General features: G+C 37.3%; 2 protein-coding genes across 3 annotated transcripts; one reads left to right on the top strand and one right to left on the bottom strand.

Annotated features, from left to right (window-relative positions):
* Positions 1-3,194: 3,194 nt before the first annotated feature.
* Positions 3,195-11,011, bottom strand: LOC126619250 (plant UBX domain-containing protein 11). Its single transcript, XM_050287561.1, has 10 exons — positions 10,842-11,011; positions 9,559-9,692; positions 8,734-8,786; positions 8,548-8,629; positions 7,801-7,866; positions 7,650-7,717; positions 5,500-5,751; positions 4,882-5,320; positions 4,250-4,525; positions 3,195-3,603 (listed from the first exon to the last, which is right to left on the bottom strand). Exons 2-10 carry the CDS (start codon positions 9,656-9,658, stop codon positions 3,392-3,394), a joined length of 1,548 nt encoding a protein of 515 aa, XP_050143518.1. The 5' UTR covers positions 9,659-9,692; positions 10,842-11,011; the 3' UTR covers positions 3,195-3,391.
* A 2,128-nt stretch (positions 11,012-13,139) lies between these two features.
* LOC126619256 (PTI1-like tyrosine-protein kinase 3) lies at positions 13,140-17,391 on the top strand. 2 transcript variants are annotated; one of them, XM_050287569.1, is made up of 8 exons: positions 13,140-13,423; positions 14,312-14,489; positions 14,849-15,102; positions 15,216-15,342; positions 15,448-15,721; positions 16,382-16,514; positions 16,608-16,691; positions 16,926-17,391. In XM_050287569.1, the coding sequence occupies exons 2-8, from the start codon at positions 14,396-14,398 to the stop codon at positions 17,043-17,045; spliced, it is 1,086 nt and encodes a 361-aa protein (XP_050143526.1). In that variant the 5' UTR covers positions 13,140-13,423; positions 14,312-14,395; the 3' UTR covers positions 17,046-17,391. The 2 variants fall into 2 exon arrangements, with proteins under 2 accessions (XP_050143526.1, XP_050143525.1); XM_050287568.1 differs by lacking the exon at positions 13,140-13,423 and adding an exon at positions 13,539-13,791.
* The last annotated feature ends 1,181 nt before the right edge of the window (positions 17,392-18,572 follow it).

Genomic DNA, 18,572 nt, shown 5'->3' with positions numbered 1-18,572 from the left:
TTAATAAACTAAAGCATAAAACTTTCAATTAACTCTCTTAATCACCGATCAAGACAATCACAATTGAGACCTATTTTAGGTTCATAACAACACTTCCTCCTTAAAAATTAGCCTTGTCCACAAGGCTTTAAAAAATGGATGTGGGAACTTGTTTGAAAGCAGCACATCCCTTCTGATGGACATGGTTCTCAATTCCAGATATGCCCGTTGCAATCCAAATATCAGCAGGTTTCAAAACAGGTGCATCATTCAGTGGTTTCAAAGCACTAGTTGACATCTCATGAAGAGCTTGCACGATATAGTTCCTTGAGGTATCGTCCAGTGGTACAACAGTGCCATCAAGCAACTGAACCTTGGTGCTTTTCTCAAGCAAATTCTCTACAGCACCCTTCACTAGCAATGACTTCTTCCCTGAAACAGAGTTGACAATTACACCCATGGATATTTTATCACGATCAAACTCAAGGGTTGCACTTCAGCGTTCAGATTCATTCCACTTCTGGCAACAACCAAGCAAATCCCTTTCATTTGATGATTCCGCACCCTTGGATTCTTCGGAAAGGGCCATCTTCTCAACTAAAAACTTTGGAGCTGCCTCAGTAGGCATTCCATGGCCAACATACTTCTGTTCTGCCTGTGCAATGGTAGCATTATTGCAGACAGCAGCTACCTTTGCGATCATTTGAAGATTAGCATCCATTCGACCAGTTGGCCAGTCATGAATTTCACCATCAAGTGGATTCAATTGTATGTAGTTCCATCCACCCTAAACTTCGGTAGTATAATAGGCCTAGGATGCAAAGCTACAAGTTTTGCCACTAATACGCAAATTACTCCAGTGATCATCTTAAGTATCTATCCGAACTCATTAAACTTCTCCTTAAGTGGGGTATCTCCTTCGCTCTGCAAGGCAACATGGATTTGCATATGCACCTTCCCAATTTCAGTCGTTATTCCTGTCTCTGCAACCAAGCATAGGCAATTCCCATTCACAACAATTGGCCCAGCGAAAACCATACTTTCCTTCCCCTAAATATCTGTGTCCTCAGAGATCGGCTTGTTAGTCTTATTCACTGCCTCACTCTCCCCGGTCAACCTTGCTCCACCCTCAAAGTTGAGCAAATGCTTGTTAATCAACATGCGATTCACACAACAGCTGGGATGTACATCAACATTCACAGATACAAAATCTTTACTGTACTTTTTTTCAAAAATATCCCTTAGTGCGATCTGTTCAGAAATCTCAGAACACCTGGGAGAGGCCAAGATTAAACTAGCAATTCGTTCTTTGAGATAAGGCGGACACTCCCTTTGCTATGTGATGATAGAAGGTCTAGATACTAATAATTCACTCAATGAACTCATTGGCAGCCAAAATGTTCTGTTCTCTGATCAAATGTTCAACTCGGATTCAAGCAGTGTCATCTTGACCAGATTGAAGGAGCAAGGCAATGTCACGCCTCATTTGCTTCACCACCGCCCGCCTCTTGTTCCACAGCAGCTTTATTCGAGCCACTGCCATCTTCAATTGAATTTTGTTGAATTTGGAGCCCCACCCTTATCCCAAATGCCATTGCAGTAGCACATGGAACCAATTGGCGTGGAGGAACCAATTATACTGCCCCCGAATGCTGGCTGTGATGCTTGAGTTGTACTTTCAAAAGGACTTTTTTGAGCCAGATTGAACCCAAATGCTCCGAACATAGGCTTCTGACCAAAACCTGATGAACAAGCAAAAGCTCTACCTAATGCAATTGCACTTCCATATTCAAAACCAAGGTAGCAATTTAAATCAAAACAACAGAGCTGGATGGCAAGATGGAGAACTTCAATAATGTGAACGAGTGGCTGAATGAACATATTGTCTTCATTTTGTCTTTTAGACATTTCATCAAACAGTTGCAATGCAAAGAAATTCTTCTTCACAAATTTACCCACAAGATACCAATCAACCCATCCAAATTTATCTTTCAGTAATGCACTATAGTTATCAGTAAAAAGAGAAGGGAATTTAGCCTCCGAATTTTCTGAAACGAAACTCGAATTAAGAACTACCTCAGGTTCAGTTTTCGTGGTATCGGGGAACGAGTGCGTACGGAGTAGCAGCAGAGCAGTCGTCATCGTCGAAGCATGAATCACTCTCTTCGATTCCGGAAGAGAAACTGAGGCCGCAGCGGAATCGTTCGCCTGTGGCTTGCCGGAGGAAGTTGCCAGTGCTCGCAACAACGGTGAAGATGAGAGCAGCGGTGGAGCTTGGATTGCCGTTCTTGAATAAGTTGTGATTGGGCTCCGAGGTAGCTGGATAGGATCAATCGCAGGAGAAACACGATGATCGGTGGCAAGAGGGGCATAGATGCCTTCTCCGGCGCTTCGAGAGTGCAGCTCTCTTCGAAATTTGTCGAAATAGAGAGGAAGAGGAATCTTTAAAAAAAAAAATGCTTTCTAATAAACAAACATTACACGGATTGCACTACGTTTAGTGGATTACCTTTGGTTTTGAGAATAATAACCCCGGAATAACATAGTTTCTCAAAGATATAGGTGTGATATCCACACATCTCATTTTATTTCTCACACACCTTTTTAATTTTCGATCGTTGAATCAGATGAATTGAAAAATATCAACAAACAAAAATTATCAAGAGTGTGTGAGAAGTAAAATGAGGTGTATGGATAGCACACCCCAAGATATATAGGACAAGTTTAAGCTCCGTACAGCACAACATTTTTCCTTTTTGAACGAGCGATATTATCTAGAGTCGAAGAGTAAGCTAAATTTCACAATGTGCTAGCATTAATGTGGTCCAAATTCACTTTTGACAAGAATCGAATCTAAGACCTCTAGCTTACAAGTGAAAAAGAATATCATTAAACCGTAATACTAAGTAGACGATTCGGATTGTTGATGTTTGATATGGAGTGGATCTCACAACTAATCCCTCAAAGGACATGTGGGTATATGTGTTGTTTTGATTCGATTGATACACATTTCGTAGCACGGATGCATAACATATTTACGCTATTACTCAATACTTGAATCCCTTGTTAGGTAAACAAATCTTCATTCTTAATATATTTGGGTGATAATTTAGGTAAACAGAATAAGATTATAAATGAAGTTCCAGGAGGCGTAGCTAAAAATAAGCCTTACAACAACCACCACCAGGCCATCCTACTAAATGGGATCAGCTATATGAATTCCAAAACACCACTAGGCTTGTGACAAGTTCAAAATTATTTCACAGGACTTATTCCTATATGGGTCAACGTTAACAAAAACTCAAACAGTGGACTTATACTTATTATCTACAAATCAGAAAGTAGACAGTAAAGCAGCTGTGGCCAAGCACAGGGTTGAGTTTAAAATATCTCGGTATGGTGTACGAATATATTATTTACTATCATCGTTGCCGCCATACTCGGTAGAATTACCATTCCAGAAGGAATTTCTGTCGCTGAACCGTTCATCATCTTCGTCGCGCTTCAAAGTGTGAATGTTGCTTCCGAAACCAGATGCTGGTGGCTTCCTGCTCTTTTTCTCCTCACTTTTACCACTTGTAGAAGCGTTTTGAGTGACGCTATTCCGACGTGTAGGGTTAGGGCCTAATATGGGAAAGCAAAACTGTCAGTATAACAGAAAATTTTGAGTGCCAACCTCTGCAGCTTCAATCAAAAACTCTTTCAGCATCCTCCATTTATATTTCACTTTTCCTTCAACTTAACTTTGGAAAGAAAGTGCATAACAAACACTCGTGGTAATCTTGCCATGCAGGTAGGCGAGTGCTTACTGTGTTGACTTGAACACGCTTCGTTTGGCTACCACAAACAAGCAATTGACATCATTTCACTAGCCCAACTAACTAAATTAAACCCAATGTCCCAACCGGAAAAGAAAGGAGCCACGTGAACCCAGGTAGTTAGCAGTGATGTATAAAATATCTGAGGGTTCGATGTTATACATCACTGGTTTATAAAAGGAGAAGACAGACTATGACCTATTAAAGGATTTCATGCCCTGCTCTACTTTCTATTGTAAATATCAGCTAAATGGAGTCGTCCTCCCCGTTCAAGATGCAACTATTCGACCAAAGCCAAAACTATACAAGATTATTAGAGTTTCTTTTATTTGATTTTTTTGGGGTTCTAAATTTCTGTATGCTCGAAAGTCATTAATAAAAAAGGTTTCCTAAGCTGAATAAGAGAATGTAAAAGAGACATTATAACATCACAGCAGAGAGCAGAAACTCACTATATTCCCACGTGCCATTTTCGGATTGCTGTCCCGAACTTGATGAGCTAGCACCACCACCCAAATAAGAAAGAGGATTGAAGTACGATAAAAATCTTTTCGCATACGAAAAATATCCCCCATTGCTTCCATCTGAGGAACTAACAGTATTTCTCGAGTCTGTTTGGTCAGAGAATGCAGATTTCCCACTCAGATAATTAGTCCCTTTCTGACGTGGAACCACTATCAATGCTTGCCTGTCAAACAGGCCCAAATCTGATAACGATTTGCTTAAATCTGCATAACACAATAAAAAGTTATGGTTTATATTAAAACATGATAATCTAAACAGGCAAAGAAGAAACGAACCACCAAATCATTGGATAACTCTATTTTAACATCACACAAACTTAGTTCGAGAATGCATTTACATTGTGCTCGCAAGTACATGGACAACAGATAGAAATGAACACAAGAAGAAACACCCGTAATCTAGCAGGCCAGAGAACGAAGGATAGTATGATAGAAGGCAGTGTCATCTATTTTACAATAACTTCAGGATACAAGGAACACAAGTGACACCAGTCCACATACAAATTTTCAGCAGATAACGCAATTAGAAAGATAGGTAATAACGATACAGAATTTCTTACCTTGATCACAGAATATCTTGCGAGGATAAGGGATGGCTAGATCATAGTTGCCAATACCACTTCCTTGGTTTTCATCCACATAGTCTTTAACCATTCTCATAGTGCTTGTTATAGAAAACTTCTCTTTCAGGCTGACACCATTGGGCAATCGTATATTCAAGTTAACATCACTTGATCTGCTGACCCTCGTACAATTCTCAAAGGTATCAACCTTCTTATCATCTTCGGCTTCACCCTTATCAACTTGTACAACTTCAGATTTTACATTACTAACTGCTTGTGAACCTTCACCTGAGACACCTGAATGATTAACAGTGGTCTTTTCTGGGCCACTATAACTACCTTCAGCAACAGGACTAACAATATCACCTCCAGACTTGTTCAGGTCTTCCATAGCAACATCATGTACTCCTTGGGCCGATTTGGTGGAAGAGCTGGACTGTTCATCCCCAACACATTCTAACCCATTAGCATCAAAAGATATTGAAAATGTCTTGTATCCTAAATCATTATTTTTCTTGTATTTATGTCAAAGAAAAACAGGTCCATGTCCTAGTTAATAAAGTTGGCAAATACTAAATGACTAATGAAGCAGTGAATGCAGGTAATAATATGTACCTCAATTTTACAATCACGACCTTTATGTTTCATCACTGTGTCAGATGCAGCATCTACAGCATCTGGAGATTGAACATTTGTGTCAATTAAGGGAGACTCAACAGCTGTACTTGAGGAACTTCCTTGATCAGAGATAACAGCTTTACTTGAGGAACTTTCTTCACCAGTTGAGACAGCATTAGGAACCCCAGAAGTCGATGGTTCGGATTTATTTGAAGCAAGAGCCGCACTCAATACAGTCGCAGTTGTTTCCTACAGTTGAATATCAGATAATACTGGTCATTGTTTCATTTAAATTTAACATAAGAAAATGCATGGTCATTGGTCATGTCAGCTATAAATAACGAGCGAGGCTCTGGAGCATATAGCCAAGGTCAAGAGTACCTGCAGAGTATTGTCTCAAATCAAATGGACATCCCTACTGCTTCCCAGCTAATGTGCATTCATCAAACATTAACAGTGATTTCAAAGAGGAGATAATGTTGATGTTGCAAACGCTTAAATGATAAAGTAGCTAATAGGTTAGCACAAATCCGGTAGGTTCAGGTTCAAGCCCTAACAGGCTGTAGAATTGATTTGATCCGGAACTTTTTCAGAGAACCTAAAACCGAATAAAAAGCTGGAACAAATGACCCTACATACCCATTTGATTTCGAGTTCAGGACAGGTTGTCTAGTATTGGGCTCAAAAAATGACAAGTATTTTGTGTTCAAAAACAATAATTTGAGATCAAGAAGGCATAAGCCTAAGTGATAAATACACCTAACTTAGCTAGGCCAAAGCAACATGCACCAGCTCATAATCCACAAGGTGACAGTTGGATGGAGAAATGGAAATATAGGAGTTAAATGCAGGTGTAACCCCTTATTGTGAAAATTTTCATATGTTGATATGTGGTGTGCACCCCAGACAGTACAGGCAGGGAGGTTGTTATGAGAGATAACATGAGAATCCACCACCGGAGTAATGGGGCAGGCTCTTGGGTTTATCCCCAATTATTCCGCATTCTAAGGATTTGCTTCGCCACGCCCAAATCCTATATTGAGAACTACCTTGACATCTCTTTCTTAATGGCACACAACATGCATTTGCACTGCAACATGCACGTGCCAAAGCAAGCTTTCAGATTTACCCATCAAGAAATGCATCTAAATATGCGAAATTATGTTTTTGCTACCTTTGCTTCACTATGAGCAATTAATATGTGCAACCTGCAATCTTCTTCCAAGGACTCAAGAACAACCCTTGGTGCATCAACCCAGCTATATCCAGGACACTTTTTCAGACCCTTTGCTCTCACCACTTCCCCACTCTTGAAACGTCACCCCATGATATAGTTTCCATACTATTTAGGTTCAATCTCAAAATAAACTATCAGCAGTCAGAACATTGTCGGGAGTCCAATGGATGCACTGGTTGTGTGTCTCTGTGGGATTGGAGCTATTGTTATAAAAAGACTCAAACACTAGAGTCAATAAATACAATGCGGATGTAGCTTAAAATCAAAGCTGACAGTTGTCCAGGGGTGAAGCACACAAGCTGGCCATCGCAGGTCTCGGGTTCAAGTCTTCAGCATGCAAACTTCATAAAATGTTGACATATAACGGTAACCAGTTGAAGCCGGTTTTTACTGTTCATAAAACTTAATGCACAACCAGAGCCAGACTAATCATATTATTCAAAGAACAGCCTGGTCTAATCCATTCAAAAAGTGAAAACTAGGCCAACCCAGATTGACCTGGGTGAGTCAGGTTACCCCTTTTCCTTGGTATTTTTCTCATACCTAGTTGTGTGTCTGCAGGGTGTGGTAAACAAAAGATGAAAGAAGAGAAAAATGGAAAATTTACTTGATATGATTCTAATTGATCTTGACAAGTCTGAGTTGAGAAGCGTAGTACACTGACCCCAATCTTGGTTTTGAAGACGGTCAAAGGGGGGTCACTATATGTCATGGCGTAAATAAAACACAGAATTGAAACCTAATTTAACCTTTACAATAAATTGTAAAAATAAAAAATAAAAAAAAGGATCAAAGCCATTTGCACAACAAGGTCATTACAAATGTCATCTTGCCAAGCATTGATGTGTTTTCAAAGTAAATTTGACAGTAAATAGGATGATTTACAATTAAAAAAACAACGAAAATATACCTGGATATGGAGACCCAACCATGCCTTCTCTAAACTGGACGCCAGAGCTTCAGCACTGAGAAAACCCTCTAAAAAGACAAACCAAATTCTTAAACTATGTTTATGTGTTCCTCTGTATATTATTCTTAAAAATATTCGAAAGAAAACATACCATTCTGCCAAAGTTGTACACCATTGTATCCAATAGCTGTTATACAAGGTACAGATTTCTGTGGGTCTGTAACATGTTGATGCAAGGATAGACTTTTTTATTTTAAATTAATGTAAAGAGCTTATAATAAGCCGTACACAAAACATGTAATTTAGAAAATTGCAATTGTGCCAATTGGTATGTGCAACATACAAAACAGCTTCACCAGTCACTGAAACTAGCAACAGCGAATAAAAAAGGAAAATAATAAACAAATAACCACAAAATTTAAAACTACCAACTCAAAACTACAACACAGGAAAGCCGAAAGCTGCAACTTCAAGTTACAATTAATTCCGACACCTCATGGATTTTCTTCCTTTCTACAGGAAGGTGAATGTTCTGGATTTATAAAATGAGATAGACAGGTACAAAGGAAAAGCCATTGCAAATAAGAAGGTGGTGGACTCAGTAATAAGGGAGATTAGAATCAGAATAGGGAATAGCAGTAGTTCCTAATATCTCTGAACGAGGTGCCGTGAGACTACGGCCCAACTTGGCCAGTTTCTTGATCATCCTACAAAGAGAAAAGACAGCTACAATCCTAATGAATTACTGCAATGTTTCTTTAAGATTTTGGTCAGCATAACCTGCAAACAATGTATTTCCCCTCTAGTTGATTCAGATTATCATGTGGCAGCATGGCAATAGCTCAGCAGGCCAACTTCCGAAGGAATTCGGCACTGTCGTCTTCTTGTAAAAGGATACATATTGCAGAAAAATTGGCAGCATCAGTGCTTTCTTCAGGGATATGCAATAAAATGCAGTACTTTTCTACTGAGTCCGCCACCTGAATCAAAACATTAACATAAGAAAAACATACAAAGCAGGAATATAAAAATTAAACAAATTTATAAGGAAAGAGAAAACCAAAAGAAAAGGAAAACAACTTACATTTAGATCAGTCCATGTAGAATTTTCCAAACGACTAGACTCGTCATTTTTACCTGAAGATCCACAAAACAAAAACAAATGAATATACATATTAAGTGTCATAACAAAGTCAATAATTAAATATATTTGTACAGTATGAAAAACTAAAGGAAAAAGGAAATGTAATATGTGCAAGTTTATTCATTCTTCATAAATTACGTGTGGCCGTCGATTACATTAATATTTTAACTCACGACAAGACAGAAGGTGCTTTATAAATGCACAAAATACAGCATAAACAGAATTACTAATACTACATATAAAAGTGAGAATGTGAGAAGATACTAGGTGAACAAATATCTGTACTACTGTAATGTCAATCTATGGAATACTTTAATCCTTTCCTAGTTAAACAGCCTTATTTTAACTTTTAAGAAATAATTTTAAGTTACAAAACTATTTCATTTTGAGAAATAAGTTTCCTCTCTCTTTTTTTTTTTTTCTCTCTTTCAACACTCTAGCCCATCCCTTCATACTACCTTTCTGTCTTTCTTTCTTTTGATAGAAAATAGAACAAATTATGAAGCTCAGTAGAAACAGTATGAACACGGCGACCCAATGGTCCACCAAGAGAAGACTTGACTTATGCATTAAACAGTTTATTATTACAGCTAATCAGCTAAAAATTCAGCAATGTAGTCCCCTTCATCCCGTATAATAGTGAAAGTCTCTCGGAACTACTAAACTAATGCAATGAACCACCACCACATTTTCTGCAGGTAAATACAAAAACAAAACAAGACAAAAGAAAATAAACCAAACCAAATCAAAAGAAGAATCATTCACCCGAAATATACACAACAAAGAGTTTCCTCTGCTTCTTTGCTTCAGTTATTGCTTCAGGTATGGAACCTTTGTATGTAAGAGAGGTGAGAGACTGTTCCATGTCTTCAGAAAAAATTCCAAATTTTCAATAAAACCTGTAGATTACAAAGAATGTTTAATTTTATATGCAACAGAAAACACAAGGTATACAGAAATAAACATGGACAAGGCAACATATAGATTAGAAAAAGATGGCTGGAGTCAAACATTCAAGAATCACTATTACTGAATGGTACAAGACATGTAGGGCTCCACCCAGAAGTATACTAGAAGGATAAATTAGATCAAAAACGGAAAAACCTATCACAAAGGCCTCTTGCAAAAATATATTTTCTTAATAAAATAAAATATATAAAACAAAAAACAAAGCTCATTGGATCTCAAATTACTGGCTATCAATGATCGATAGTACAAAATAGAAATCTCACACTTTAACTTTATGGAAGAATTTGAAAGAAATTAAACTCATGCTGACAAATAACAATAGGATGCTAATGTTTGGGTATATAAGCGTCAAAAAGTAATTGTAGTCAAAATATCAACTATGAATTCCATGCTCCTTCTGCAACTATTTACCATTCTAAAATCAATATTAAACCAACAACAATAACAATAACAACAACAACAACAACAACAACAACAAAGCCTTTTTCCACTAAGTGGAGTAGGCTGTATGAATTCTAGAATGCCACTGCGCTAAAATCATTATTAAACCATTTCAGAAAAATCAACCGCAATCCATAGGTAACCTTTACTGGCATGATTCAGTAGAACCAAAGGGTTTAACCCCAATTCATAATGCATCTACCTCGTTGAGTACTTTCCCTCCGACAAACCTCAGTGAACTAAATTATCACATAATTCAGCTAAACATTCAATTACTGCATAATTAGGGTACACACAAACTAACACCTAGACTAAGATCAAATTTCAGTTCATATTTCTTGTCTAATTTTTTACATAAATAATCAAAGTGATCCAGCTCAACACGTATCAAAGAACCCCAATTTATACCCAATTAGCCAAATTGACTTCCCACTTCTGATTGGGAAAAATACTCACAGATTCTACTCGAATTTTCCCGCAAGATCAACAATCAATCAAGTTGCCAAGCGAAATTTGAAATTTCCATGGGATGAAATAAATGTTCAAAAATAAATGTTAATTCTGCGTTTCTATTCGTTCCTCGCAAATTTTCTCGGAAACCAAACGATGAGATGAGAGAGATGAGAAGAACTCTGTACCTTCGTGAGAATTCGCTCCGAGAGATACGATTCCGAGTACAACAGATAAAGCTCTGACTATCGAAACCGCTTTAGATTCGTCTTCCTTTCGCTCTTTGCTTTGCCCTTTTGTGGTGGTGACACATTTGGGAAGGGGAAGGGCGAGGGTCCCGCCGTTTACTATTAAAAATATTTTTTTATTTTTCTGAAAATAAATGGGAATTTTGTAAAGTTTATTTTTTGAAAATAAAATAATTTATGATTTTAATAAATTATTTCAAGTACAAGACAAAATAATAGCATACAATAAGAATAATTAATTTTAACCAAAAAAAAAAGAATAATTAATTAAATTCAGAGTATAAAATCAGTGGTGCTTGCTCCCCCTTTCCTTGTAGTGTATGAAATTTCCTCGTCTTTGGAAAATCATTTTTTCACTTCTCTAAAATGCTTTGAATTAGGAGACATACTTCGAGACGTCAGACATGATATCTCCATCCTTGTCTTCTTGCATCTCTTGCCTATTTAATTTCCTTTTTATCGTCTTTATTTCATCTCTAGTCTTTTCTTGCTCATAAAAAAACATTTCTTGCTCCATATTCAATGCAGTTAGCAAGCCAATTCGTCATCTAATTTTGAATATTATTATTCAAGGAATTTCCTATTACCTTTTTTTTTTAATAGCCTTCTTATCAATAAGCCTCAAGGTTTCTTGAGTTTGTGTGACCTCTTGAATTGGGGCCTCTGATGACGACTCTTCAGTAATTTATTTGTGCAAGGTAATCTCCCTCCAACAAAACTTGGGGATTACTTAGTAGAACTTTGTACTTTGGAATATACTTCACAATATTGTGAAACTCGTGCTTTGAGTGATTTCTTGTGCTCAATATTGAACTATATTTGTGCTTGTAGTTGCTAAAAAAAAATTGAGAACAACATAATCAAATGATTACTTTTAATTACTTGAATTACATTTTAACATTTATTAATAATAAAATGTTATTATCTCATTGGCTAGATATCGTCGCTTCGATGGATTCCTTCTGTTTTTGTGAGGGCTTATTGTCAGTCTTCCAAATCTTGATGTAGATGTTTGTACCTATTCGACATAGATTGCCCACTCTAGAACGTGCCTTGAATTTGCTCGACAAAATTGTGCGTGAATCTTCTTCCACATGAGTTGCACCCTCACTACCCCTCACCATTGGCACCACCCCCACTAGTGGCACCTGTAGTTTAAATATAGCGGAAACAAAAGAACTCAACATATCCAATTAACCACTAACCTTGCGAAGTCATTATAGCAGAAAATAAAGATTCTTCTCCTCTCAACACTATATGTATGCATTGTCAATCAATGGGGCATGATGTTTTTGTTTGCGTGTATTGTGCAAGAGTAAGGACCCTTTATTTATAATGTAAACAATGGTCTTTGATAAAGATACTTCTCATCATGTAGTCCTTATCAAAGTCATCAATTTGATTACCCTTAACACTAATATCCAAAACATTCATATCAGAATGGTTAACACCAATTGCACCGAGACTTCTTTAGGGTATATTTTAGTCTTTATACATTCCTTAATAACCGACAAGTATTGTCATACATAAACTCTTACGATCTCAATCCCTCATGCACATGCTAAACAAGTGTGCAGCTCTCATTACACTTACAACACCATCACCATCACCGCTAACCACTACCATCACGGCTACCTCTACACTCCAACCACCACACTTCGCCATTCCTGTTGACATCACTGTCGTTGCTACCGTTGCCACCACCCCACTACTATGTCATGTTTTGTGACTATATCCAATTATATCACTTATACATTAAAATATTATTAAATGCTTTTCAACTCCCCTTCGTACTCATTACAATTTTAAAGATATCGTTTATCAAACGTTCAACTGCTTTATTTTACACTTAATTATTCTTAAAATACAACATAACTATTTTTTTTTTATATAAAAGTACAATAATCTCAAATTGGCCCTTAGAGTCCAACTTCCAAATTTTTTTTTTAACAAACTCTTACTTAATTTCCTTGATCGTTCGTTGTTGATATAGCTGAAATCGCTTAATCTGGTTACATTCCAACGCAACTGTTGTTCTATTCTGGACTTTATGTCGATTTTAAACAAAATTAAAAAAAAAAGGAAACGAAAAAAATTGATGGTTATAGAGAGAGAAAACTAGACAAACTAACTTGTAGAGAGAGAAAGTGGGGGACAAAATTTACCAAAAAAAAAAAAAAGAAAAAAAAAAGGAAAATAGGAGGGGAGGATATATCTCTGATCTATCTGTCCATCTGAGCAGTCTGTTGATTTGCCTCGCCAGTTTGCCACTCCGCGTTGCCTCTCTGTCTTTCCTCTCTCTCTTTTTCCTATTTATCTGTCTCTTTCTCTCTCTAAAACAAACCCAACCTCTCAAGTCTCTCTCTCTCCCCTCCCAAAAAGCAACAGCCGAAGCCCCCTTTCAAATCCTACCTGTCGCTTTACCTTCACAAACCCTAAAAAGAGACAGAAGAGAGAGAGAGAAGCGCAGAAGAAAGAGAGAGAGAGGCGCAGAGGGAGAGAGAGAGAGACCGAAGCAAGAGGTAGTCGTTTTCATCCTTATATATTTTTTAATTTCTCTTGAAGGCATTGTTCTTTGTTGCATGCAAGTACGGTTTCGATCTCCGTGCTAATTTTTTATTTTCCCAATCTAAACTTTCATTCCCCAATTTGACCTGTCCCCATTTCCTAAATCCCGCATCTAAATTCAATTCCTTTTTTGTAATTGTTCTTGTTTTGAATTGGTTTGTTAATTGTGAGGATCTTTGGCTAATTTGGAGAATTGGGATCAAATCATTTCTGGGTTTATTGTTTGTGTTCTGCAATTGATTGATTTTGGGGTGATTGTAAATTTTGAATTTTGTGTTTAATCTTAATGGACGCTGCCGATTGCGGTCCCCGTGGTTTAGTGGTAAGAATAGTGGGTGGCTTTGTTTTGTTTGATTGATGATCTTTTGGGGAGGTACAATACCCAATTGTGTTGGTTTGTGTTTAATTAAAAGACGAATTGGTTTCGATTTCTCGTGATTGTTGATGTTCTTTCAATTCAATTGATTGCGGATATTTTGAATGTTTGATCGTACATTCAGACTAGCTGAACCGGTATTAACACTGCAATTCAATAATTGATAAATTTTGGATAAAAGAAAGAAAATAACTTTTTTGATATTTTGAAAAGCATTAATTGTCCTTCATAAACTTAAAATTTCCTCATTTTTTAAAACATGAAGAAAAGAAACCCATAAGCAAAAGCCTAAGATGGCTGGAACTGCTTTATAATCTTTGCTTTAGAGGATGTAATCTCTCCTTTAACACTTTACTATGATGCCGGCACCAGACAGAAATGTTCAATTATCAAAGCTTTTGCTCCTTTTAGATTTTAATTACTATGTGATGATGCTGAATCCACTCATATCATTGTGGCACAACAGGCGCATGCTCCTCCCCAAGGTTGGTTTGTACGATTAGAGAATACAAGTGCTGAAGACGATTTGTATTTGAGGAAGAAAGTCAGGATGCGCAGGTGGCTCTGTTGTGCTTGTCACGTCGAAGAGTCTTATCCATCAAACGAAAATGAACGCCTGAAGAGCCCAAATCACTATGGAGATGGTACGTTTTTGACTTTCCTTAAGCAGATTTGCATGTAATTGAGAAAAGGAAATCATTTTTGTAACCTACGGTTTTAGTTCTTGAAGTTTCTAGTGATTTTAGAATCATTGTTAAAGTTCTAAATTTTGAGTTCAAGCTAAATCCCTGGGATGTCATTTTCTTAATTTACTCTTCGCTTCCACTAGGCAACTGCCATTATGCCACAGTGACAACGTACATTTCTTGAAAATGTTTATATTCCATTGCCACGTTTACTGTATGACCTTTGCCATCATGCATTTCTACCACGATCCATATCTGTTTTTTGGGTTTCCGTTAACTTTTCACTTACTTTTCTTCATCTATTCGTGCATGTTTAGGGAACCAAAAGGGATCTAAGGTGTCAGCTCCTGTAAAATCTGAAGTACAGAAGGCTGCTCCACCTATTGAAGTGCCTCAATTATCTGTGGAGGAGCTGAAAGAGAAGACTGACAATTTTGGATCCAAATCATTGATTGGTGAAGGTTCATATGGGAGAGTATATTATGCAAGCTTGAACGATGGTAAAGCTGTGGCAGTGAAGAAGCTTGACGTTGCATCTGAACCTGAGACAAATGTTGAGTTTTTGACCCAGGTCTGTCTGCAACTCTATCATTTGAAGTATATTTGTATCTCAGTTTAGTTATTTGATATGTGACTTCTTGTTTCTCACTGTATCTGACTGTATCTTGACATATTTTGCTACAGGTTTCCATGGTATCAAGACTGAAGCACGAAAATCTTGTTGAGTTGCTTGGTTACTGTGTTGATGGAAATCTGCGCGTTCTGGCTTATGAGTTTGCAACCATGGGATCTCTACATGACATATTACATGGTTTGTAAAACCATCTTGCCTTTTTTATTTATAATTCATCTTCACTTGATTTGAATTTTTCTTGTAGAAACTAGAATACATTAATGAATGTGAGTGCAATTATAGGTAGAAAGGGAGTTCAGGGGGCTCAACCTGGTCCTACACTAGACTGGATGCAGCGGGTAAGAATTGCAGTTGAGGCAGCTAGGGGGTTGGAATACTTACACGAGAAGGTTCAACCAGCTATCATACACAGAGATATAAGATCTAGCAACGTGCTTCTCTTTGAAGATTTCAAAGCCAAGATAGCAGATTTTAATCTGTCGAATCAGGCTCCTGATATGGCTGCTCGTCTTCATTCTACTCGAGTTTTGGGAACATTTGGTTATCATGCCCCAGAGTATGGCTCTGGAACATTCTACATTTATATGGTTATTTTCATATAATTTATGGTCCCTTGTTTTTTCCTTTTGTTGGGTTTGTTGTTTCAGTGTTTGGTTCCAAGTTTTCACAGCATGCTTTTTTTGAGTGCATTTTAGTTTGGTCAACTGCTACTTCACTTTTTTCTGAAAGCATGCCTTCCTCTTAATATGATTTTATCAGTTTCTTTTTTTCCTGAGAAGAAATCAATTTTAATTAAAGAAAAGGAAAGTGCTATTCAGAGATGAAATTAGAACTATTCAGATATCCTTTCCTTTGTCGCCATAATAAGTGACAATTGGGATTGTATTCAACTGGAACTGTGCCAGATCCAGACATGGTAAACACATGTCCATGACTCAAATGCATATGATGATAGTTGCTGTCAATGGATCATGTTATTATTGAAGAGTAGTTTAAGTAGTTGAATATATTACATTTATGATGTCAACTAGTCTGATCGCTGTACATATTTTTAAAGAGGAATTGTGAAGCTTTTTTTCTCTTCTAGAAGCACCTTTCTTAATGTATCCTATTCTGAATCATCCCCATATCAATTACTTCAGTTTTCTTCTGTCTTTGAGGAGTGTAATTAGTTTATAGATCAAAATTAATTTGAATTTGCAAAACTATTCTGCAGGTATGCAATGACAGGCCAATTGACACAGAAGAGTGATGTGTACAGCTTTGGAGTGGTTCTACTAGAACTTCTGACCGGGAGGAAACCTGTTGATCATACAATGCCTCGTGGACAGCAGAGTCTTGTTACTTGGGTAAATCTATATACTTGCTTTTCTTCGAACAACTGCTCTACCAATTCTCTGTTGGACTTAATTTTACCTGACATTTACCGTGCTTTTCTTTAGGCTACTCCAAGATTGAGCGAAGACAAAGTTAAACAATGTGTTGATCCAAAGCTAAAGGATTATCCTGCTAAGGGGGTCGCGAAGGTCTCTCACTCTCTCTCTCTCTGAACGGCTCTCTGTATCCTTCTCTACACACACATCCCCACAACCATATACACCTACACACACAAACTGTCTCTCTCTCTCTGAACACACACGTTCCCCACAACCATACGCACACTCCACCTGCCTGCCCCTATGCATTTGTGCACGTTTAAACCATCAGTGGTGTACTCACTTTTTTTGGGCTTTTTATGTTTTGTTGTTTTGTTGATGCAGCTGGCAGCCGTTGCAGCACTGTGTGTGCAATATGAATCTGAATTCCGGCCAAATATGAGCATTGTTGTGAAGGCTCTTCAACCGCTTCTGAAGCCACCAGCAGCAGCTCCGGAGTCTTGAAGGCAAGGGCCTCAGTCTTTCCTTGTGCTGGAATTTCTGCGTCCTTGAAACACTCTGCTTTCAACTGCCTCCCGCTGATTTCATCGTAAACATTATATATAGTTTCATTTTTTTACATTTCATATATGAGATTGGATGTGTAGGATTGGTTTGGCCAGTTTCATGTCATTGCTGAGTGCTGTATGTCTAATTTTTTCGCCATGAATTGACTTGGGGGTTGGATTGTGAGGTGGATATATTTTTCACTGAATGTTGTTTGCTTTCTTCGACTTCTGTAATCTTAATGAGCTATCACAGCGTATGTTTTGCAACGGAAAATGTAATATAGGGCGGATATGATTGTGCACATGGCCTCGACCTAGCCGGACGTTTTAGGTTACTTTTCTTTGCCACCGGTGGCACAAAAAACTGCCATTCAAAAGTACCCCAAGTGTAAATTACTGTCAAGCAATCGTTTCTTCTCCGGCGATCGGTCAGAATTCCAATGCAGTACGATCTTTGTCTAATTTAATACTGTGTCTAGTTCATATGATTCACTTGAGATGGTTAGAAACACCTTCCCAAATCATTATCGAAACCATAGATTTTCCAATTATATTGATAATTCTCTCTTATCAAAGGTTAGAGATTCTTTGTTGCTCACTCGCATGCCTCTATGAACTTGCATTATTGATTTTACAAGTTCCAATTTTGAATGAACCCTAATATCTACTAATTAATAAAACCTTCTTTGTCAACCAAAAGAGAGTGAAAAGACAAATTAGTCTTCTATCACACAAAAAAATGATGGGTAATAATGTAATTTCACAAGTTCAAATTTTACTGTTTTTTATTAAAACCTCACCTACAGGTAATGTTAAAATACCTCCAATAAAAAAAATTAAATTAAATTAAAAAAAAAACCAAAAACAAAAACCTCGCACCCCCCTCCACGGTCTCTCTCTCTCTCTCTCCCTCTCTTCTTCTCATTTTCTAAAAAAATATGTTCGTACACACAAAATATGTAGGTAAATGCTAGTTTCTAATAACAGAAGACACGTTTGCATTGAAGATTTTATATTAAGTTCAAATGTCAACCCTATAAATTAGAGTGAGAGGTGCATTGACTAGTGATTCCTTGACATATAAAATTGAAAATAATTAAGGAAAAGAGAAACAACCATATAATTAATTTATTAGAAGCTGCCCAAAGCATGAAAATGACTTCTCTTATAGAGTTGACGAGTGTCTAGGATTCTGCCAACTGTCATTATGTCATTGGTTATTATATATAAGTACTCGCAGTTGTAATTATTACGTCATCAATAGAAAATGAATGAAATTTGGTTACACCAAACTTTCCCACTCTTTCGATTGCTACTTCTTCCTTAAGTTTTTTTTTCTTCTTCTGAACGCTAGTACGGTTGCCATGGTATCTTCGCCAAACATGGCCGATGACAGATGCTTATAATTGACGATCTTTTAGCTTTCGCTTGCTTTTTTGTACTTGTTTTTTTTGTTGTTGTGTTACAATGGTATGTACCCTTC

Source organism: Malus sylvestris, chromosome 4 (assembly GCF_916048215.2).
Source record: "Malus sylvestris chromosome 4, drMalSylv7.2, whole genome shotgun sequence".
Classification (NCBI taxonomy): Eukaryota; Viridiplantae; Streptophyta; class Magnoliopsida; order Rosales; family Rosaceae; genus Malus; species Malus sylvestris.
Note: the sequence above shows the minus strand (reverse complement) of the source record. Positions and strands in the feature narration are given on the sequence as shown.